The following is a 25,101-nucleotide window of genomic DNA, read 5'->3' as shown; positions in this document are numbered from 1 at the left end:
TTATGCCGCGTAACTCTCTGTGCTCCGATTACCGCGTTCAACGAGATTCAACCGCAGAAGAAACCAATAGAATCTCGTTCCACGCGGAATTTTAATTTCCGTTCGACAGAAAGTAAACACGCCGCTGCGTGAACAGCTGTTGCAACTTGCCGCATACACGCGGAAATTGCGGTTTCTGCAACTGGAACGTCTATACTGCAAGTGTCTATATTTTTTTTTTTTTTCACGTAAAAGCTGATCCTCCTAACAGCACCATCACCCTGAAGATCCTTTAAAACCGTATCCTCTGTAAAAAGAAATTTAGACCAATCGTTTAATAACAAAAATAATTGAATTATCCAAGTGAAATAAACCACCCTGTAGATTCCTCAAGATATTTCCCGCGCAAACCTCCCAAGTTCGCCCAAAATTCCCTGGAAAATTCACAGGAGAAGGAGAAGACAGGGCAACAAATAAAGAAACACCTCGTCAAACTCCACCGATTGCATATTACAAAACAATAGATAAGCTTTATTAGTCGATATTTTACAGTTCACGCGATCAGCGTCTGCGTATCGTGCTCTCGATATTCAACGAATCGAGCGTGCCTAGCTTCCCAACAATTCGTCTCTCGTGAAAACCACCAAGAGACGTTGCTTCTTCTTATGAAACGAAAAAAAAAATCCAAGAAAAAAAACAAAGAAAGAAAATTCGAGTCGAGGCAACGCTTGCACGCCCGAAACGAAACGATAGATCCGTCTGGGTTTGCCAGCGACGCGACAGCGTGTCTACCTCTCCGTAACGTGTTTAACATGCGATATACTTCTCGTAGCACCTTATAGTCTTAAATAGGAGGAGGCGCGTGTGTGCCTGTGTTGTAAGGCCATTGGTACCGGGGACGACGGTGTCGTTTCGAGCACGTGCGCGTCCTTTTTACCTCCACGCGAGACCAACAGGATCCGCGCGGGAGCCTCAGCAATGTGGACAGCGGATCAAACCGTTCACGTCGCATTTCGCGCACTTCAGCGCGACGAATTCCGCGGTGAAGTCGTTGCGATGCACGGACCTCTTGCTGCCGTTGCAAATCGGGCACAGCTGCCATTGGTAACCGCCGCAGAATAAGCAAACCGTGCACGCGTCCTCGCTCTGAAACGTAGAAAAATAATAGGGGGACTGAGTGATCGTTTTCTTCGTAAGGTGGTTGAGGTTTGTGAATGGATTTCAGTGTTCCTACGAGGTTTCGAATTTTTTTTCCAAAGTTGTTTGCTTGTTTTTATTTCATTTGGAGGGGTTTGATGGGGGGTGTGGAAGTGATAGCTTGTTTATCGAGGAAGACGAGTTAACTCGTCGTTGGTTAGTTAAGGTTTATTTTCAAGGGTAATGTGACCGCTTGCATAGCGGTGCCTGGGTCCGCTCAAACCCGAGTATGAAGCCAGGAAGCCACTTGTTTGTGTCTGAGAAATTCATAAAATAAATTGCGGTAATAATAAGAATTTTGTGTTTAATCGGCCTAACCATCCCGTATGGTCCATCCGCGAAATACATCATATTCACATTTGCTGGAACTAGGATGAAGTAAGAGGTTACCATTTTTAATCATAAACTGAACCTCTACTTGGCAGCATCAACTTCTTTGTAGGAACCTTGATCTGGTTCTCAAGAACATTCGAGCATGTCACCTTCGCTCATAAGCGATGGATTCAGCGTGAACGAAGTCGCATTTGTTATTGTTCCGTGCCCAAGAGTCCAACGCTCTACTGTTGTTTACGAAAAAGCCGGTACTGTGCGGAGCTGAGAAATTAGCGCACGGAATAACACCAGGGGCAAGCGAAGTACAGTGCTGCCGCGTTAGCTGACCGCGGCTCGAGACCAAATCTGGTCAGCTATCAAGGCAAGTATATAAATAGTGTTCTAGGGAATCCCAGATGTTTCTTCTCCATTGAGCACGAGCGAGACACAGATACAAGAAATATCGAGGTCCTTGTTTAGCTTAGACAAGGACTGGAGGGGAAATCCCGGCCAGCTAACGCGACGACACTACTGTGCGGTGCGCAGGAGCTTGCCCGCGGGGCGGCACAGGGGCAAGAAGGGCACTTCGCTCGCGCCTTTTAACTTTCGCCTCGCAATTTTAAATAATCGATTCGTCAATGTTATCATTTCAATAATGACACTAGTGTAAGCCACCCTTTCAAGCATCCAAAGTTCCCAAGCTTCCGCCTATTCCTCCATTCGACTCATGGTTATCCACTCTCTATCCGAACCTCTGCCGAGGGCGCCCAAGCGGGACTTGAACCCCAACTGACGTAAGGGATTTTTTCTCTTGGGTTTCGATTTCTAGGCGTTAGTAATGGCGGTACTAATTTTGTACGAAATTTCAACCCGAGTTAATAATAATAATACGCGTGCCCAGTTTCTACGATTGTGTTAGAGAAGGTGGGCCTGTGGAGATATGACCCAATTAAACCTGTACCTCTTGTGCCCGCAAATTTCTCAGTTCTGCATAGTACCAGTAACCGATGATCCAACGTCATCACGATACCGAATGTTCTAGAAGAATCTGATCACGGAATCAACACTATGAATGTGCCGAACATAATTCCGGAAGTCTTAGAGACGAACCTAATGCCCTCTTTGAATATGACTGCCGGACACTGTCGTTTAACGATTATAAAACAACCGTGACGATTCTCGTTCCTACATTAGTCTTCAACGCGTGTTCGACCATGTTGCACAATCCTGCTTTCACTTTTACTCATTTTCAATTGCATTCTTTGTGAAAAAAAAGAAAAGAAACGTAGGTACGTCAGGCTCCAGGAGGAATGTGGGAAATGAAATTGTTTGTGTTAACTTCCTCGAGTTTGACGTTCGTGGTGTCGAAACATGATTCAACGTCGGACCTTTTTTATGCTTGACTAATGTGCTGTTCAATGGTCGATCGACGTGTTACGTTCTTAAGTATTCAAGGAATGGACCAAGGAAAATACCATTGAAGCAATGAAGTAAGGAAGACAATTTTTAGAGTGAAAAATAGAAAGTTCATTTATTTTTGAAAATTATTAAAAAGAATAGAAGAACTATCCATTTATTTTTTAATTGCTGAGAAGATTTATCTGTTTATTTTTTAATTATTGAGAAGAATTATACATTTGTTTTTTAATTATTGAGAAAAATTGTTCGCCATGTCCTTTTTCAATTCAGTAGTAAAATACAGAGATTTGACGAAAGAAAAGAGTGTAGACACGCAACAAAAACGACACTAGTATTCAACATCTATTGTTATGGAAAACAGCCGGAATCTATATTTTTCGAATTCAATAAAATTCCAGCGAACAATGGGTTGGATAGAATACAATATCGACGTAATACTCGATGCTTCTTTACCTGCAGTTCTACCACGGCGTAGATGACAAGACGCGCTTGGTATTCAACGTGTTAATGAAATAGGCACTACGTATATATTGCATGCATAAACTGTGCGTTTATCGATGGAAGATTAGAATAGCGATGATACATTATGCAAGTATTGCGTAAAGATACGAGGAGGGGGGAGCGTACGTTGTGGGCGTCGTTTAATTACGAATCTCTCCAACACGCTAAACGAGTCGGTAATTAACTTTCGTTCGAAGTCGAGAAAAAATACTTCTTACTGTGCTTTTCTCGTGAATCGGTGTCACGATGATCTCAGATTTTCTCTTCGAGTTTATTGCTGTTACGTGCGTCTTTCGATTATGCGAAGTGTAATTCTATGCTCGATTGTTTGTGAGAATTACATTCTTGGAATTTATACTTTTTATAAAAATTAACTGGAAAATCTAAACAGGATAATGCTCTTAATTTTTGTATTAATTGAAAATTTTGCACTCCATCACCCGCAAATGAATGTATTTAGTTGTAAAGCGAAGTATTTCATTCAAATCTACTACTTTCGTTATAATCTAGAAGATCTACAAAATTCAACATCTAGCCAATGAGAAATACAGTTTCCTTTCACGAATTACGAACGTTAAACCTAGTCTTAGGGTAAAATTGTAGAGAGTTGCTCTCGAGAGTCAATTTTAGTAGAGTCCACTGTATTGAGAGTGCAGGCAGAGAGTTGGATACACAGTCTGAGAGTACTCTCGAGAGCAACTATCGTGAAAATCTCTGAGATCAATCACAGAAGTAAGTACTGTGCGGTGCTCAGGAGTTTGCCCGCGGGGCGGCTCAGGGGCAAGCAAGGGCAGGAAGGGCAATTCACTTGCCCCGCCCGAATCTTCTGCTATGTGAGGATAAGTGTGCTCTATTTTTACGATTGTGTTGGAGAAGGTGGCCTTATGGAAATGTAACTCAATCAAACCCGCATTTCTTCCGCGAAACATCTTTTCAGCTCTGCACAGTAAGTATGTACTGCGCAGTGCTCAGGAGTTTGCCCGCAGGGCGGCACACGGGCAAAAAAGGGCATTTCGCCCGCAACTCTCGAATCTTTCGCTACGCGGTGCTACATCATTCGATTCGTCGATGTTATCGCGTTCGGCCAACAATGCTCTATTTTTACGATTGTATTAGAGAAGGTGGACCTATGAAAACATAATTTAATCAGACTCGCATTCCTTCCGCACGCAAAATTCTCAGCTCTGCACAGTGCATACTGTGTAGTGCTCAGAAGTTTGCCCGCGGGGCAGCACAGGGGCAAGCAAGGGCAAAAGGGCATTTCACTTGCCTCGCCCGAATCTTCCGCCACGCAATTTTATATGATCCGATTCTTCAATGTTACCCTGACGATATTTCTATAATTATGTTAAAAAAAGATGACCTCACGGGCGTACGACTCAATCAGACCCGCAATCTTTCCAAGGGCAAACTCCCGAGCCCTCCGCAATAAATACTTATTCCAATGCACATTTTTATCCAAAAAATGACTTGCCCAATTGATTTATAAAACGAACCTCGGTAAGAACGGTGTCCTTGCACTGGTATAAATCCAAAGGACGCCCACGAGGTGTTCCTGTAGGGCTCGCAGCACGGAAAGAATACGAGGAAAGTGATAGTGGTAGGTTGCAGGACAGTGTAAACGACCTTTACTCGTTGCTGCAAGGTAAACCTCAATTGCACGACGTCGAAATTTATGATCGCGATGGAAAAGGAAGGTGGAGAGGTAGATATCGTTGGATAAAAGTGAAAGGATTGTACAACCTTGCGTTCGCGACGTATTACGGTGCACGCGCGCGCGCGAGCGCCTTCAAGCACGCTCAAGTTCCTTTATGGCCGCACAGTTATGTGTATAATGCCCGCGACACAACTTGTTCCATTCTTCCACGCGGCATAAATATTCCGAAGACATGGAACATAGTTACGTAGCGAATTCTTAGAACAGATACGGAATTCTTCAAGGGTCGAATAATTCTTCAGCAGGCAGGAATATCGATAGGCCTGGCGTTCTCTCTTCCGAGAAGAAGAGTTCTCTCTAAATCCGAGTGTGTCCGGCAATGGCTAAGCCGAACGAACTGGATTCTTTCGACGGTGAAGGCTGGACGAAAGTCAGTCGAAGACGGATCGTGAGAGATATTAAATTCTCTGATGTTAGTCCTTGTATTTTTTTTTTTTCTGGCGGCAAATTTCGTTCGAGAGAAATATTGAGTGGAAGTTTCTGCGGTACTGTAAGGACTTTCTGGAAGACGTATGGTGATTTTTATTCGAACTGAAAGTGATGGATAAGTGTTTCTTAGGACGACGATTTATCGTTTGGTAGTTGCTTAATTAGACGAGTTTTTTAAGTTTTTGAATTTTAAGTAAGAAGGAATAGGTGGCCTTTAGCATTGGAGCAACCAGAGCTGAATGTAGGATATTTTCTTCCTCGTGGCATATTTGGGTAAACCTTATAAAGAACTTCAAAATTAGAATGATTAATGGAAAATAAATTGGGATGTACAAATGTTTCTATATTTCAAAAAATAAAGTAATGTTAATGAATTTGGTCGTTCCAGTGCGTTGCTAAAGTGAGATCGAGCTTAAATTACGGAGGCAATTCTAACCTGAAGACGCTAATAATAACGCTGAAATTTTCTATTTAATTTACAACGAAACATAGAAGAATATCCTCGAGTATAACTATTCTAGGATACTGCAACTTTCGTATATTTATAACAGAGTCTATATAAAAAAAATCGCTCACCAGTAAGAGCCTTTGTATCGCCACTCGCTAATCGATACTCATTTCGTGAAAATTAATCGTTCTTCGTTAACTCTGTATCGTCAATTTAAAAATAAAGGGGGAAAAAATACACGCTCGGCGTTTATTTCAGCGAGTTACAAGCCAACCAACGAGAAATAAATTGAAGAGTACACTTCTGGTGGTAAACAAAAAAAAAAAAGCAGGTCATTCATTCCATTTAAAAATTAGCAAAATTTTGCAAGACCTTGAGATGACCTTCACACTCGAACTTAGAAAATAATTTAGAAATATAATAAATCAAATAAAATACAATAATTTTGGAAATATAGTATACTTTCTTCACATTTTTTATTCTCTGCAAACAACAAAATAATCAAGGGTGGCAAAAGTAAGCAAAAAATGGCCCCTCGTCCTTTTTCTCAGCGTTTAAGTTAATCTCGTGCAAGGTATTTAAAATTTTTCGAGATAAAAGCAAAGTGCCACTTGAATCTGACTGTTTTGCTTAAACAAATATTCCAGGAAAATTAAAAAAAAAAAGAAAAAATACTTCCACATATCCTCAAATATAATAGGAAAAAATAGATCCTCGTCGTTTTTTCCTTAACTCTTCAATCATGCTCGTAGACAGAAGCTTAAAAAAGCGTAACTTGCAATTACCTGGTAAGGCTTAAGCATATCTCTGAGCTCTCCGGATTCGTTGAGCCGCTCCACGGTGTCAAATCCCTGGAACAAGAAAGAACTTTTAACAACTGGGGAACCGCCTAACTCCTAACTATCTGATATTAAATAAAACTCGAAAGGTGACGAAAAAAAAAAAAATATTCCGCCCGTGTTTTTTTTCTTTCCGCGTCTACGGTTGTACGTTTCGCGTTCCGCGTGTTCGCGCGATGTACAGCGGGAGATAAGTCGATTATAATTTCAAATGCGCCATAATCGGTTGGAGGATCGCGTTATAAGAGCGCCGCTTCCGAAGGTCATATAAACGAGGGAAATCGCATTAAAATATTTATGACGTGACTAACAGCAGCCATAATCACTTTGGTTTTGCTGTCAAGCGATTTCCCTATTTCACGATATTTTATCGCCGACCGTTTAGCGGTATAGCACGGGGCCATGATACAACCAACGGTCGTAAATTAAATCCTCGGAAATGCACCACCGATTGATGTCGCCGCACTTAAAGCAGTACGTGCTGTATTCAGTTTTCGGTTTCTGTAGGATGGAACAACGAACACTTATGTGTGACTAACGGTATATCGTTTGGTTAGGAAAAGTGGAAAATCTGTAAATGTTAATTACTGTTTGGAATATTTTCTGTGGGAGAGGGAATTTTTTTAGAATTTTAGAAAAGGAAGATTCTGGTCGTAACTTTCTTTTATTTTTCGTAAGGGTTTTCTATTTTTCTAAAGTTACTACTGTTCGGCCATTGTGGCGTTACATTCGCTCTTGAATGCATTCTAAATTTTCTTTTTTTTTTGAAGGTACTAAACTACTTTGGTGCTCAAAAATTGCGCCGTGGATTCTCAAAATTAAAAAATTCACAAATTTCAAAGCTAAACGAGAACGCACACTCTTCGAAATTTTGCTATTTTTGCGTCCAGAGGACCAACGAAGTATCAGGTGTCTCTAAAGTTCTCGACGACAGTGCTGCTTCCTAGTGGCGCGAAAGTGAATCTCACTTTTGAATTGTCTTTCTTTCAAAGCTACCAAACCACTTTGGCCCTCAAAAATTGCGCCGTGGATTCTCAAAATTAAAAAATTCACAAATTTCAAAGCTAACCGAGAACGCACACTCTTCGAAATTTTGCTATTTTTGCGTCCAAAGGACCAACGAAATACATGTCGCCGCACTTAAAGCAGTACGTGCTGTATTCAGTTTTCGGTTTCTGTAGGATGGAACAACGAACACTTATGTGTGACTAACGGTATATCGTTTGGTTAGGAAAAGTGGAAAATCTGTAAATGTTAATTACTGTTTGGAATATTTTCTGTGGGAGAGGGAATTTTTTTAGAATTTTAGAAAAGGAAGATTCTGGTCGTAACTTTCTTTTATTTTTCGTAAGGGTTATCTATTTTTCTAAAGTTACTACTGTTCGGCCATTGTGGCGTTACATTCGCTCTTGAATGCATTCTAAATTTTCTTTTTTTTTTGAAGGTACTAAACTACTTTGGTGCTCAAAAATTGCGCCGAGGATTCTCAAAATTAAAAAATTCACAAATTTCAAAGCTAACCGAGAACGCACACTCTTCAAAATTTCGATACTTTTGCGTCCAGAGGACCAACGAAGTATCAGGTGTCTCTAAAGTTCTCGACGACAGTGCTGCTTCCTAGTGGCGCGAAAGTGAATCTTACTTTTGAATTGTAGGGAAGGGAGAATTTCTCAAGTCTTTTAAAAGAGGTTTCCACGTCGAGATTCGAATTGATGATCTTCAAAACATTTCTTCGTGCTCGGATTTCTGTCAATTCGATTATCTCCACATAAGAAACATTTTTACTTTGATTCCTGACCAATTTTACAAGTCTCACTATATTGTGGTTCATGCTATATCGTTTAATCTTCATACGGCCACAATTTAAAATGACTTCGAAAATCTTCATTTTTCACCATTTACATTAAATAACAAAAAACATTCATAACAAGTGTAGTTACTCATTCATTAACTTAATTACAATTTCTACTGATTTCTCCTTACCTCATACTTCACAATTTTTTTTCATCTTGTTTCACTTTTCCTTTTTTTTTATGGCAAGTTTGCATGCAACACGTCGGTTTTGCAGTGAAAGGAATTGGCAGATAAAGCGGAGGTGGACTGTAAAAACGTGATCTCGATTTTTAGGTTAGTTCGTAGAAATATTTCGTCACTAGAGTGTCGGGACAAGAACTGGTATGATATAGAACCTTCTCTTGAGGTTTTCTGTCGTGACTCGACGCTGATAATTTCTCACTTTTTACCACATACACGAATTTTCAACAGATTCATTTTTCATCGCAAACAATCCAACGAAAAGTTAAAAATATGAATTTTACGAACGTATATTAAAGGATACCTTGTTCCTTTTTTTTTTTCTTCCTTTCCTACGAATATTTTACCGTCAAGGAATATCGACTGGCTATGAAATTTAATTTCCTCTGGTAATTGGCATTTTTCAATGCGAATTGGTGACATTTATTAGAAACGCAACCTTGGAGGTTGTACCGTCGACCTTCCTTTTCCTTTCGTCGTGTTTTAAAGAGCGAGCAGAAGACGTAGTAGAAGACTTTTTTAATTAAAGTTCCTCTAGAACGATAGCGAATGATTTCTAAAGTTCGTCTCATAAAAGGTTTCGACTTGGACGAACAGTTTCCGGTTGAAATTATGCTAACAACAGACGAAACAAAAAAAAAAAAACGTACAAACGTCAGTTTATTTGTTTAAAAAAATGTGTTTTCTATCTAGATAAAAAGTTCCTACGAAAATGAAGAATTACAAGTTTCAATCACGCTTGTCGTTTTTTATCAATTATTTAACACGAAATCCTTTCCTTAAGAAAGTAACGAACACCGACAAATTTATCACTAAAGCATACAGTAATCCACGTTAACAGCATAACCATAATCTCGTTAAAATTGCAACACGGTGTAGTAATCAATCTCTCTCCACCGTGAGTCATCAATCTTTAATTAGGTACGGAGGGTGTTCTCGGCACCCCAGTTGTGTTATTTCTGGGATATTTTGTTACATTACTTAGCCACGCTACTCAGCTGTCATGTACCTTCCTTTTCAGAACTTTTATCAAACTTGTGAAACGAAAAATTGCCTGCACCGATAATGAGTGTAAAAAAACATAATAAATATATGAAAAGTATGGTACAATGTATTAAAAATTTGTGTATTACTATAAAATTAATTATATATTATACATGTATTATAAATAAATTCAAAATCAAGTGTTTGCATAATTATCTACACAATTAACTGCCCAAGTGAATCAGACCCTAATATTACAAAAATTATCGAAACGACAATTGAGCCGTTCAGTGCACAAATCGCAAACTCCATTAAAATGAGAAGTCGAGAAATTATTATAAATATAAAAAGTTATGACTATACCAAGTGCTTTGACACTTAAATTTCAGATTTTTCAAAAAGTGGAGTTAATCGATTTGTGCACTGAACGGCTCATATATCTCTCGAACGAAAATTCATCGGATTGTAATATCTGCATACATGAAAAATAAAAGTTCTCCCTAGCCAAAATCGTTTTTTCTGAAATAAAGATAGACTCTTCAAATGTGATTTATTCTTTCTGACACGCTGTCGTCGATACGGCGATAAAGAATGTCTCTCTGGTCCCAACCAAAACTGTCCATTGATCTGGCTTACTCGCAGTCCACGAGAAAATCTCCCCTTTCGACACTAAACAGATGGCCGTAGACCGCTTTTTTCAAAGAATACAGGGAGTTTCACATTTTCTCACATATCCATCACAGACACTTTAAAGAAAAAAGAATTCAGTCGTGAATGAGTTAACCTTTGCAGCCCTATATCTTACGTCTGCTCTCAGTTATCGAAACACTCATACCACACGACAGAAAAATATAAAACCTACAATTTTTATTCATACGTAAAATTGAAAAAAAAATTCAGTCGTGAATGAGTTAACCTTTGCAGTCTTATGTTTCACATCTGCTCTCAGCCATTAACCCTCTACTGTCGACACACCGTTTTTGGGACGTAGAGCCCGGTAACGGGGTAACTCCCGAACTTACAGTTAGTTTATACGTAAATACAGAACATATCTGTAAGCACCACTCGAAAACAAAGAATTAAAGTCAGGATAGTGCAGTATCCCAAAAATAACTTATTCTGTATTTCTAAGCGCTTCTTAAGATTTCCGGCGTCCGTCTCGCTCGACGGCTATTTCCAGAGTGTCCTCTCCGCGTCGTATCCCGCGTTGCTCCGAAAAACCGTTGGAGCCCCCTCGTTCGACTTTCCGGGGAAAGGGCTTAGTTTATGGTACCCTCAGGTACCCGCGCGTTTTCTCTTCCTGGGTGACAAAGTCCAGGCCACCACTTCGCCGCCGGAATCTCGCATTTCTTACATATCTGACAACTTTTCTTACCGATTTACCTTTATCGCACATCTTCCTAATGAACATTATCGAATAAAGTGTGGAGTTCTAAATGGAATGGAAGAAAACAGAAAAGATAGAATCAGCGGAGTCTCTCGGACACTCAGACCCTCGGTAGAGGGTCAAAGCGCTCATATCACACGATAGAGAAATATAAAATACAATTTTTATTCCTACGTAAAATTGAAAAAAAAAAAGAGATTAACCTTTGCAGTCTCGTGCCTTATATCTGCTCTCGGCCATCAAAGGACTCATATCGCACTGTGATGCCCGGTTTGCTCCAATTCCGCGAAACTAGGAGCAGATATTGGGGTGTCGCTGAGTTGAAACACTTCAGGATCGTCGGTGCGTAAAAACAGAACTTTATTTGACGAAGATTTTTGATGACTGTGATGCCCGGTTTGCTCCAATTCCGCGAAACTAGGAGCAGATATTGGGGTGTCGCTGAGTTAAAACACTTAGGGATCGTTGTTGCGTGAAACAGAACTTTATTTAACAGAGATTTTTGAGCGAAATAGGGCTATTTAAGGGTCCTGGGAAGATGGACTTTGGGGTTGTGACTATGCAGGAGAGATGGAAGGTGAAGAGTCCATGATGACAGTGGGTGACTAGTTGTGAATACAGATAAACTAAGGACTAAGAATGAAAATATTCGAGGGTGCAACAACACGATAGGAAAATATAAAGTACAATTTTTAGAAAAAGAATGAATTTTGTATTTATCAGTGCTCCTCGAATCTCAGCATCCACGTCTGACCAAAACACGACCGCAAAGGATTATTGGATTATGGGAGTTATTGGTTGTTAAACAATTAATAATCCTTATTTTAAACTATAAACTTTTGTTAGACACAAGGAAGGTTCGCTTTTCTACTTGATGGCAAGAGCACTGTCTACGGACTGAGAATGCTCCTACGCAACGTCCTAATACACCTATCCCCCGATTTACACTGAAGATAGGTTCCTTAGAAAACCGTGTGCATAAAATGTGCATAATTCAGTCATTTATTTCAACGTAAAACAAAACTAAATATATCTTAGAAAACATAAAAATAACGGTCTATTCATAAAATGATAGAAATATAAAGGTATATGTATGTAATTCATTTTACATATAGAAACAAGAAGTATAAATTAAAAAATTTAACCAAAAATTTCATTACTGTTATCACTTTCGTAGACTATTAATCTTTTACTCCTGGTTGGTATATGATGTCACTTTCATCACTCGATAGTACTTGATGCGATTCAAGTTCGATGTTAGATGAATTGGAAAGAATTTTAGATCGGCGAGCCTTGGTAACGAAATCCGTAATTAACAATTGTGTTTGGTTTTTGATCAAATCTTTATAGACCTCCTCATATTGAAACCGTGTAAAAGTGAAATCGTGTAAATAAAGTACCGTGTAAATGGGGGGATAGGTGTATTGTCTACGACCCCGGTTGGGACCGAAGGGCCTTTTGTCGCGTATCATAAACATTTAGTTCTTTACTAAACAGAGGTGGTATACAGAAGTAATATATACTTCCTAGTAAGGCCTTAGATTCATTTTTGTTATATCTAACCGACTGATAAATCTAACAAGGATCACAGGTAAAAATCGCAAACCTAACCTGTAATACCCAGAAAGAAGCATACTTGGAGGAAACTACCGAAGGCAATTTTTACCGCGTCGATGTTTCGCGGACACGAGTCTGTCGCAACGTGTTACGAAAAAACGAGAGGAACGACGATTGATGCCTTTCACCGTGAACACGATCTGCGTTTCTAATCCGTCAGGCGTCGCGTTGCGAGACAAAACGGCCACCGCGCGTAAAAAACGGTCCGAAACCTATCGAATATACGAACTTAACACGTTAAGCGCCAAGCCTGTCTTGTCTTCCTTTCCGTTTAGCCCGCGATATTCGATTTCACCGATACGCTGGCGGCCGGAGATCTGTGTAAGAGGTTGCGATAAGACTGCATGTGTTTTAATAATACTCGTTAAAATTTTTTTTTGGTAACAAGTAATATTTAGGTACACTCTTTTATGATCTCCAAATTATTTAAAATTTATTGATAGAAGAATATAATTTTTTAAATTGTATATCGTCAGTCAACAGTGACTGACGCGGCCCGAACGAAAAGTATACTGTCAGTCACCGGTGACTGACACGGCGCTTAACGTGTTAACGGAACGCGTGCGAATCAACGACACGAAGGGAGTAAGTAAACTGAAGTAAATAAATACGCACAGTGAGCGATCGTCCATTTTGGAATTTTTCGAGGTTGATCGAGGATCGAGCGCGGCTATCGCGTGGCGTGGTCGATCAGGAATGCGGTTCGAACGCGGCGCGTTTCGTTTGCACACACAGAGGAACTGCCGGTGTGTTGCCTTGTAACGCAACTGACTTCACCTTTCGTTCCTTCTTTCTCTCTATTCGATCGTTTCTTCTCTCTTTCTCTATGGTACACGCGGCCTTGGATCGAACGGTCTGACATTTCGCAGGCTAACTTATCTGCTGTGTCTACGACGACTATCGCGATCGAACGAAAGCGAAGATGCTATTGTGTGTGTGTGTTGATGTCCAGCGATTGCAACACGGAGCCTTTGAAAATTGGACAATTGCGATGATCAGTGGCGAGCTATGATGTTACGGTGTATACACTACCTGCTAAAAGTTTAACCTTCCTAGACGCTGATAAATACAAAATTTCTCAACCGGCCGCATAAATGTTTGTAAGAAATGCGAGATTCCGGCGGCGAAGTGGTGGCCTGGACTTTGTCGCCCAGGAAGAGAAAACGCGCGGGTACCTGAGGGTACCATAAACTAAGCCCTTTCCCCGGAAAGTCGAACGAGGGGCTCCAACGGTTTTTCGGAGCAACGCGGGATACGACGCGGAGAGGACACTCTGGAAATAGCCGTCGAGCGAGACGGACACCGGAGCACTTAGCAGTCGCTTAGAACTATAGTTTAATACATTTTTGGTTAATCCCCTACCTTGTGTTAAATTCATTTAAGTTGTGCTTACATGTTCGTCCACCTATCGCACTCGGTGTATATGTGTAGACAAAAGTAGGAAAATATGCAGATATGTTGATGGCTGATCCAGATTATAGATGGTGCCATGGATCGTTGGATGTAGCCCATGCAGCGTGCACGGCGCCACATTGTAAACACAGTCCAGACTGCGAGACGCACGCAACGAACGTGTCTTTCGTCGCTGTCGATGTCGCGGCGGGCCGATAAGGATGGCTGTCCTCGGAAAGCGGGGAGACACTTGAGATCCGTTCCGAGGGCAGCCAGGGTCTCTACCGACGACGCCAAGGGAGTCAACCGCCGAAAGTCGCACGAGCGACACCAGGCATCTCGTCTGGCTTTTCTGAGTAAAAGATTTCAAGCGCGAGCACGCGTACGTTTATTCTCCCGTCACCCACAGGAACATTTACTTGGAAGTGCTGAGAAATTTGGAATCAAAGATAACTTTATGTTCCAGCAGGACAACGACCCAAAGCACAAAGCCGCCATCGTTAGAGAATGGATATTATATAATACCCCGCATTACAGTAAATTCTCCACAAGTGTCAGTCCGCAAGAAAGCTAAACCTGACACTTGTAGAGTCAGGGACTACGTTTTCGAGCCTCGCGCCCGCCTTTGTAGTTTGCCGAACGTAGACGAGGACAGCGAATAAAAGAGGCAACCAAGCGATTTAAATACCAACTTTTTTAATTTTACGTCTTTTTATCCCGAAATTTTTCTTCAAACGCGACATAATTTGAACAACATTTACTTATTAACACGTTCACTGTCACGCCAGATATTTCACTGTATTGAGATAAAACAGACGCCCTGTATTACATTCCATAGAGTCGGCCTACCGTTTGACTACCAGTTGGAGAATTGGCCTGCCGTTTGACTGACACTTGTAGAATCGGCCCTACATTTGACTGACACTTGTAGAATCCCCGACATTAAATTAATTACTCAATAAGTATTAATAAGTAAATGACACTTGTAGAATCGGCCCTACATTTGACTGACACTTGTAGAATCGGCCCTACATTTTTTTTCTTTTTGACATAGAGGTAGGCCGACATTAAATTAATTACTTAATAAGTATTAATAAGTAAATGTTCAAATTATATCGTGTTTGATCTCATTTTCATCAGAAATATCTCACCAGCATGTTAAAAAACATTTCAGATGAGAAAAAGTAAAATTAAAGAAATTATGAAATCTCGTAAAAGACAGCGAGCGAGATAACATAGGCGCAGCAATGACGCAGCCCTAGGCGTAGGACCATCTATACTGACACTTGTAGAATCCAAATTGACTGACACTTGTAGAGAATTTACTGTAGTTGGGTGACTCGAGGGACGACTTAATTCGTCTCCTCCACTTAACAGATTAACCTTTCTCTCCACTTTTACCGTTCCGTGTTTTACAGAAGGTATACCTGCAGTTTACGATGCAGAGTGTGTGTAAAACGGGTGGGGTGAACCATCGACGTGGGGATGTTTGTATTTTGTATTTTATGGATGTTGGATGTTGTATTTTATATTTTCATATATTTTATATATTCCAGTCCATAAGTCATGGGACACCACCTTACGGTTTTATAATAAATCTAGTTTAGATGGAAGAGTTGGTTACTTATTTCGATATGAAGTGTGATACTGACGCTCTCACCCTGTCCTTCCTTGTTGTAATGAATTATGTAAAATTATATAGTATAAACACCGTATTCCGATGGTTTAAAAATCGGTGCGAAACGTCACTGTGCGATGAAAAGTTGCGCGAGTTCGCGAAGGTTAAGATCACCGTGCAATACAGGTTGCAGAAAAATGTTAGCAATTTTTAAGAATTTTTCAACGTTCAAATCGATCGAAGTGAGATAATTTACTATCGATCTGTACAACTGTAAGGAAAAAGAATGACCAGGCGCGTATCTGAAGTTAAAACTTTATTAGTGTGGGTTCGCTTGGTTAGCCGTTACTCGGTGACTCTCTAAGCGAGCCCCTTTGTCCCGCCGTTCCCAAAAAGGCGTCACCAAGGGCCTCGAGGGTTGGTCGCCGATGTTCGTGGCGGCTCGGTCCTCGGGCCCGATATCGCCTGCTCCTATTGCAATGGACATCCGGGCTGGCCGCCCGAATCCCCGTCTCGATGGCGCCCTCGATTTCTCTTACACAACTCGTCAATTTTTCCAAAAAAAAGGTTGGCAATTTTCATTATTTTCTAACGAATTTCTTACCACTTAAATCGATCGAAATAAGGTAATTTATTGTTAATCCCAACATCGTCAATTTTTCCAGGAATAAAGTTAGCAATTTTTAAGAATTTTTCACCATTCAAATCAATCGAAACGAGGCAATTTACTATTGATCTGTACAACGTCAATTTTTCCAGGAAAAAGTTGGAAATTTTAAAAAATCTTTCACCATTCAAACCGATCGAAACGAGATAATTCACTATTGATGTCTTCTAAAGAATTAGCAGTGGATTCAGTATCGACGTAAATTGGCAGGTGATTCGAAACTTTTGGCCGACAGCGTACCTGTACAGAGAAGCGAGCAAATTTGGTGTTTCTCGCGTGAAATTGACGCGACGATTGCGGACGTGAAGGAACGTGGCTGAAATTGAGAGGAGTTTTGCTTTTTTCAGGTAAACAGGGTGTGTTCGACTTGAATTATAATTGGACACTTTCGCATCGGGCGATAAAGGATTTTCAGCTTTCTGTTGAAAAATGTTGAATAAATTTGGATTGCTTGAAAGTGAAAATGCGAAACTTTCCATCGATCGCATCTTCTGACAAATTTTTAGAGCCTCCTTTTTTAAGAATTCTTCTCTTCTCGGCGAAAGTTATTTGTGTTAATGGAAATAACCGAGGAAGATAGTTATGGTTGATAATTTCTTCGGTACACCCATGGCGAGATGATAGAAAATGCAAAGTGTGCGGCAAAATGTTATAACGCTGAAAAGGTGAGGGTCAACTTTGCTGTCATTAAGCCTGAGGTAATTTCATTTTATGATTCTTAAGCTGCATTCCGTTTTCACTTTCGCTTCTTTCGCTTTTCTACGAAAGACCTTTGAAAAATTCTTATTAAAACAAAAATTCATAATGTGAATTGTATGAAACGTAGCGGAAATTAATTTTGTTCGAACATGTCCAAGAATTTGCACAAAAATATCCAATTTTATAATTTTATGACTTCATGCCACGCATTAGCAATGAAAATATTATGTGAGAAAGACCATATTGTTCTCAGCAACAACGCGGAAACAATAATGAGAAGAGAAAAAATGGTGAGAAGATGCCCTTAAATTCATTTAAAAACATTTCCGTAAATATAATAAAATCTCGTAACAAGTTACTTCGTTATCGCGAGAATCGTTGATACTCGTGAAACTGTTAATTCCCCGAATAGATCTCCATCTATCGTAAACTATATTTTCCCTTCCTCTGTCAGACATTCAACTTCCACAATTTTCTACGAAAATTTTCTTTCGAACTTCCCGAGTTTCACCGGCGATTTCATTCGCAAAAAGCAAGAGGAACGCACCGCACAAAGCGAGAGGAGCACAAAGTGATTTGCCCTTTCCTTGTCCAGTGAAATATATCTATCTGACTCGCGCGCCGCAATTCGCGTAATTGTGTCGCGTTTCCATTATGAAAGTGTTCCCCCCCAACAAATGAAATCGCCGACAATCAGCCGACTTTTTTCGAATATTCGAAAATTATTCTTCGTTCGCGTGACCTCTGGTATACAGGGTGGCACGTTCACACTTTCCATGTCAACCGAAATTTTAGGTAGGAATAAATAAGTGAAAGATTACGTCGATCTTCGGATCTTCAGAAAATATTCACTGCGTGGGTATAGTCGGTAGAAGAAATGTACGGAGGTCTTAAAATCGGTCAATGTTTACTAAACGAATTTACAAAAATCTGAAAAGATAAGTGCACAAAATTTCAAACAGTATGAAGTATATTTCAATTTTAATTCAGTTTCGATAAAAACAAAAATGAGTTTGCTACATTTCTTCCTCCGACTATACCGTCAGCATCTATTTACAAGCACTCAACAGTAATCGAAGCTGCAGTAATATATAGTAATCGAACAACCTGGATGCTACGTTTATATTTACATATATTGCTTATTTTGCAAATATAAAACGCAAAATGTTGAACATTGAATTAATGGTAACTTAACTCGTCAACAAGCTTCGTATAGTCGATGAAATCAATACGGCGAGGTCGTAAATTAACCCCTTAACGCTCACACTTTTCTCAACTTGACGTGCCAAATAAGGTCAACTCTGTCTTCCTTTTATATTTAATTATTTTAAATGTCCTATTATTTATAATGCTGTAACTTACTTCTGTTCGCCATAACAGAAAGAATAACACAATATGGAAGATAAAAGAAAATAGTTTGGAAAAAGTGCACTTGTTTCGTTTAAATGCACTTCGACACCTGACCGATTTTACCATTTCATTACATCGCTTCCACCGACTATACATAATAACTATTAAGCCTATAACTCGGCCATACACAGTGGTACGCTTTACTCCAAAGAGTCCAAGGATTAAACAACACTTACTTGCCATTATATCGTCACTTAAAATTATGAAATTCGATCAATGGAATTTTTGCGACTCATACTGTACACACACACAATGAATATTCCGTTATCGTTCGTTTCCGTTAACCGACGTTCGGTAGCGAAGGCACGCCTAGCATTAATTAAACAGCTCCTATTATGCGACGTTAATTAGGGCAAGGTAACGGCAACAAACTTCCAATCCGATTATGCTGTTCCTTTTCGAATGTGGCCGCGATACAACGTTCAACTTCCTCCGAACTTGCGTAACTTCGCGATCTAAAACCGCGTTCGTACGATCGGGAATGCTGCAATTTCTTCGGAATTTCTCCAGCCTCCCCGTGTGATGCAATATATTAGCGTTTGCCGCGGTAATTGCACGTCGTACCAACGTCGAAGCATGCGTCTAATTACAGGACATGTAATAGCTCGTTTGTTTGTTTCCTTTCAAATGGGCATTAAGCATTTCGAAGGTTGTTTTCGCGAAATCGACGCTCTAGAAACGTGTGCTTTTTTTAGAGGTTTCAACGAGAGGAGCCAGATTTTTCGAAAACGGAAGGTAAATTATTATCTGTGCAGTGTACCGAAGTCTCGTTCGCTCGTTATAATTTCTAGCTTTGCTCCTTCGTCTTCGTTAAAAGTGTAGTCGGCAGACTACTGATTTCATAAATTTGATTAATTTTTGCTATCTCGGTATTTATTCTTCGCTATTTTGATTTATTTTTCGCTATTCTGATTAATTTTTCGTCATTTTGATTCATTTTTCGCTATTTTGATTTATGTTTTCCTATCTTGGTATGCTGCTAGTCTATGGCGCAAAATAGGCGGGAAATTTGAATGCCAGAAGTAATGAGATTTCATTTAGGAACTTTTTAATAGAAATTCACATGTGAAAATAGTGTAATAAATTAAACAACAGTAATATTCTTCTGTTCCCAATTATTCAAGTCAAATTTATGCAAATGAAAATAGAAAAATCTGACTTCCTCATTTTCCATTGCAATAACTCCCTTATTGAAAAATACAAAGTCGACGAATTATCACAAATGTATAATTACCATTACATTCCCGCCACTTAATCACTCATTTCCACAAAAATAAATCACGAAGCCCAGAACCTCTTCGACCGACTATTACACGTTCCCTTCGACGGTCTTTTATGAAAATGATTTTCCGCGCGAGCAACCGAGGCGCGCAAATCGAGGCGATTCCACGCGAAACTTTCTTCGCGCACTCGACCGGTAAAGCGAGTAAAAGTATCGTCGTAAACGTAGCAGAAAAGCAGCATGTGACGCGTATAATAATCGACCGTCGCTAGCAAAAGGACCATTGAGAACGCGCCCGAAGGAAAAAAAAAAAATGGCGAAATGACCTGTTCCGCTGGAGGCAGCACCGAAACCGAAAACCTAACTGTATACACGAGGCACTCGCGTGCTTATGTTCACGATATTCACGAAGAATTCCCATTATGGTTTTACTTTTGTTATCGCGCGTTCACCGCGTCAGAATTGATCCCTGCTGGTGTGGAGTGTGCTGTAACGGCGCGTTTCCATTGGGAAATATGTAATCATTTTTTATGTCTCTAGGTGGAAAGCGGAGGAGAGCTCGAGACACAATTGGACAAATATAAGTGTTTCGCTTTGACACTTTTTTTAAAAAAATAATTCTCGCGATTTTTGAACTCGGTAATTTTATTATTTTCAATTGATTTTTAAAAGACAATACGATTATTTTTTTAAGAAAATAATTCTCGTGATTTGGAAACTTATGGTAATTTTATTATTACGATTGACTTTTGAAAGACAATACGATTATTTTTCTAAGCAAATAATTCTCGTGATTTGTAACATCGTGGGAATTTTATTATTTACGATTGATATTTAAGAGACAATACGATTATTTTTTTTAAGAAAGTAATTCTCGTGATTTTTATACTCGGTAATTTTATTATTTTCAATTGATTTTTAAGAGACAATGTGATTATTTCTTTAAGAAAATAATTCTCATGATTTTTATACTCATAGTAATTTTATTATTTGCAATTGACTTTTAAAAGACAATTTGTTTGTTTTTTCAGTTGTGCCTGATCTCTCCTACAGTTGCATTCAAAATTTCTTTGCAGTTGCTCAATTAAGTTTAATTGTCGAAAAGTTAAATTTGTTCCAAGTGTATAGTATGATGAATAATTGAAAGAAAAGATTGATTATCTTTCTGCATATGTAGATATAAATGCAGATGAAGCAAATTTCACTACTTCTGGAACACAATTCCACAAGTTCGAAAACAGAAATTTGCGTACGCAGCACTTTCGCTTTCGAACTATCAAAAGAGAAACTCAACATAATGATAAAAAATACAAAATCTGTCTTTTAAAAACATTGCAGTTACATAATATCCTGTACGTCTATTAATTCTCGAAAGGCGAAAAACCACTTTTAATTCCCTTCTCTGAACAAGCAATTCAACGCGAACTATGCCGGTATACACGTTAAGAAACACGAAATATTGAGCAATATTATACAGTCACATTTATTCCTTCCTTCCACTTCTAATTTCCCTCCCACATCCGCCATTTACATATCCTCTACACCACCTAGATTATACTTTCAATGACACCCAGCAACATAATATACCGCGCTAACACATTATACCAATGTTTAAAACACCATATTTCCGCTGAAAAATTCCGTTCGACGTAAAATTGTCGCGGAACCTTCTCGATCGATCACAAAAATGGCACGAAAGTTACCCCCAAAACGATGTACGTATATCACGCTAACACTTTCAAGAAATTTCTTTTAAAAAATATCCCGTTCGACGTAAAATTGTCGTGGAACCTTCACGAACCGTCGATCAATCGCAAAAAGTATCAAGAGGCACGCTCGACTGGGGAACACGGTCTGACGTGGCAAGAAAGAAATCAGGATTGCAGAACCGTTGTAAATGGACGAACACCAGCAAGCAACCAAGGAGCCTCGAAACTTCTTGAAATCTTTTGATCGATGAACAGACGGACGGTAAAAGCGTGTACTTACACACAGTCTGTATCACAGTAGGTACGTACAAAAGGCTTTCTCGCTTGGCGATTGTGCAAGCGTGCGTCGCCTGCAGATTTCCGGTTACGAGCCTACTCGAAACGCAACCGTTGGCTCGTCGCTCATCTTTGACATTTCACGCTGATTTCTCCCGTCGCGTCCTCTCCGCTTTCTCGAACGCTCCGCTTCCATGTTCGTTGCGCAACGCGACATCGGCCTTGCGAGAAATTCGCGCGAGATCGCGAGTCGATCGTGAGACATATATGTGTATTTTAAGTGTACAGGGTGATTCAGAAACGAGAGTGAAAATTTTGACTGATTTCTTAGGTTAGGTTAGGTTCGGATCGTTTATTTAGTTACACCTAGATTTGGTTTGGAATTAATAATTTACTTTGGTTCGATAGATTGCAGTGATAAAAAATTGTTAAAGTTGCTAATTTTTTTTGGAAAATTGTTGAATAACATGCGATGGGCAGTGGCCTCGATATACCAGAATAGTACAATCATCAATTTGATTTAAGAAATGAAAGCATGCATCAATTATCCAGAACTAAAATTTGGGTTTCAAACAATCAAAGATTTTAGCGATAATTTTGAATCAACCTGTATAGGAGAAAAGAATAACGTGCGATTCGAATGTAACTGAAGTGAATCGACAATAAATGTGCTACCAATGTGAAGATACCTGCCACTGATCTTCCAAACAATATAAATTTCTCACAGTAATTTTGAATCAACCTGTATAGGGGAAAGGAGTAATGTGTGATACGAAAGAAACTGAAGTGAATCGACAATAAACGTGCTACCAATGTGAAGATACCTGCCACTGATCTTCCAAACAATATAAATTTCTTACAGTAATTTTGAATCAACCTGTATAGGGGAAAGGGATAATGTTTTATTCGAAAGAAATTGAGTGAATACTGATCTTCCAAACAATATAAATTTCTCACAGTAATTTTGAATCAACCTGTATAGGGGAAAGGGATAATGTTTTATTCGAAAGAAATTGAGTGAACCGATACCAAACGTGCTACCAATATAAAGAAGCCTTCCAAACGATCTTCCTAAAGATCTAAATTCTTTGCACCAATATTGAATCAACCTGTATAGAAGAAAGGAGTAATGTGTGATACGAAAGAAACTGAAGTGAATCCACAATAAACGTGCTACCAGTGTGAAGATACCTGCCACAGATCTTCCAAACAATGTAAATTTTTCACAGTAATTTTGAATCAACCTGTATAAGAGGAAGGAATAACGTGTGATTCGAAAAAAATGAACTAACTCTATAACAAACGTGCTGCCAATAGGAAGATGTCTTCCGAATGATCTACCAAAAAGTCCAAATTCTTTGCGGCAATTTTGAATCAACCTGTATAGGAGGAAGGAATAACGTGTGATTCGAAAAAAATGAACTAACTCTATAACAAACGTGCTGCCAATAGGAAGATGTCTTCCGAATGATCTACCAAAAAGTCCAAATTCTTTGCGGCAATTTTGAATCAACCTGTATAGGAGGAAGGAATAACGTGTGATTCGAAAAAAATGAACTAACTCTATAACAAACGTGCTGCCAATAGGAAGATGTCTTCCGAATGATCTACCAAAAAGTCCAAATTCTTTGCGGCAATTTTGAATCAACCTGTACAAGGAAAAGGGATAATGTCTAATTTCAAAGAAATTAAGTGATTCGGTAACAAACATGGTACCAATATGAAGATGTAAACGATCTTCCAAGAAATCCAAATCCTTTGTAGCAACTTTGAATCAACCTGTATAGGAGAAAGGGATAATGTGTGATTGGAAAGAAATTATTACGGTTCGCCTTAGGCGAGAGAATCGATAACAAGCAAGGAGCAGCCGGTTTGACGGGCGTCGAACGCAGCTCGTCGAGGTGGTCACAAGCAGATGCTCACGTTTCATTATTCAACGTCGTGCTGGTTAGTTGATAACCGCGAAACGTGCACCTTATCGCGGTTAAACTAGACACGTGCCGGCTAGAAACGATCTCCCGCGGACGACCGGTGAAATTTTATACTAACAATTACTCCGGTGGATTAGTTGCACGTTCTAATGGCCGCTACGATAACCATCGATAATTACCCGCGACAGAATTAACGAGAGTGATGGGCGGACCGATTTAACCTTGCTCGTCTAACAGGATACGTGCAATTGACTGGAAACTATATAGAGTTGCACGAAAAGTGTATATTTGTGTGACTTTCAAAAATTTCTTTTCTTCATATTTTTAAAGGTACTTTGTACGATTTACCCGAACGATAAAATGGTAACAGTAATGTTTCAGTAATAAACACGTTTTTGTACGAATGTAGTTCACACGAAGATGCATCGTAAAATGTGGGTGTAACATCAAAGGCAAGATACACATTTGACCTTATCTCCCGCATGCATACACTCCATTGATCATGGATCCTTCATAAAAAGGGGCTTAGCAAAAATCTGTTTATAGGAAACGATGTTATTATTGCAATGTTTTTATCCACGTATCGCGAGGTATTTTATTTCTGTCGTATTGAAAGTGTTGTAAAAAAAAAAAAAAAAAAAAAATGTTCCTGGAGAAAGTGAAGAAATTAAACGATATAATTGAAAAATCCGGTTGAAAGTTAGACGGTGCACCTCTGTAAGCATGGTATTCGATACCTCTAATGAAATACTTTTATTAAAGCGAGCTAAGTTTTTCAAATTGACACCAAACCCATTCGACACCGTACCCCGGCATTATCAAATTACATTTTACGACCTTTCGATTTCGTTCATTTCATTTTTTCCCCATTTCCATTTACCTACAACCTTCGGCAGCAAAATATTTATACGCCATTTTCGCGCCTACTCTAGCTTTTTAAAAGTGATACTTGCGCCTACGAGGAAATACGCATTTATAACCGGATATTCTATCCCCTTAATCCGTTCAAGCTGACGTAAATTGCATATAAATGCCAATTTGACGTAAAAACGTGGATATGCACTTTTTTATCAAATCTGAATCTTCCACGAACTTATAGAAGTTTTAAGAAAATTCGTACACCTCTGTAATGCGCGACGAATTAAAAAAGAAAAATTAATTTTTACTCAAAATCACTTACTTATCTCTTGTAATTTAATGGGAATTTTTCCCGCATAAATAAATATAATTTAACACGGCCCGTGGGGCACGTGATCACCACGTGGCACGCGACAGTCTTCAAAAATGGAATTTTCATTAAGCGAATAAAATTAT

The 25,101-nt window shown here is 39.3% G+C and overlaps 1 protein-coding gene across 1 annotated transcript in view; it reads right to left on the bottom strand.

Moving 5' to 3' along the window:
- Positions 1 to 589: 589 nt before the first annotated feature.
- LOC108571551 (glutaredoxin domain-containing cysteine-rich protein CG31559-like) overlaps positions 590 to 25,101 on the bottom strand; it is a 59,657-nt gene continuing 35,145 nt past the window's right edge. The window contains exons 4-5 of the mRNA XM_017933617.1: positions 6,788 to 6,853; positions 590 to 1,125 (exon numbers count right to left, since the gene is read on the bottom strand). Coding sequence (XP_017789106.1) covers positions 952 to 1,125; positions 6,788 to 6,853 — 240 coding nt within the window. The 3' untranslated portion in view covers positions 590 to 951. The remainder of the gene's footprint in view (positions 1,126 to 6,787; positions 6,854 to 25,101) is intronic.

This window comes from Habropoda laboriosa, unplaced genomic scaffold (genome assembly GCF_001263275.1).
Source record: "Habropoda laboriosa isolate 0110345459 unplaced genomic scaffold, ASM126327v1 scaffold40, whole genome shotgun sequence".
In the NCBI taxonomy this organism is placed as follows: Eukaryota; Metazoa; Arthropoda; class Insecta; order Hymenoptera; family Apidae; genus Habropoda; species Habropoda laboriosa.
This window is presented reverse-complemented; position numbering and strand designations above follow the sequence as displayed.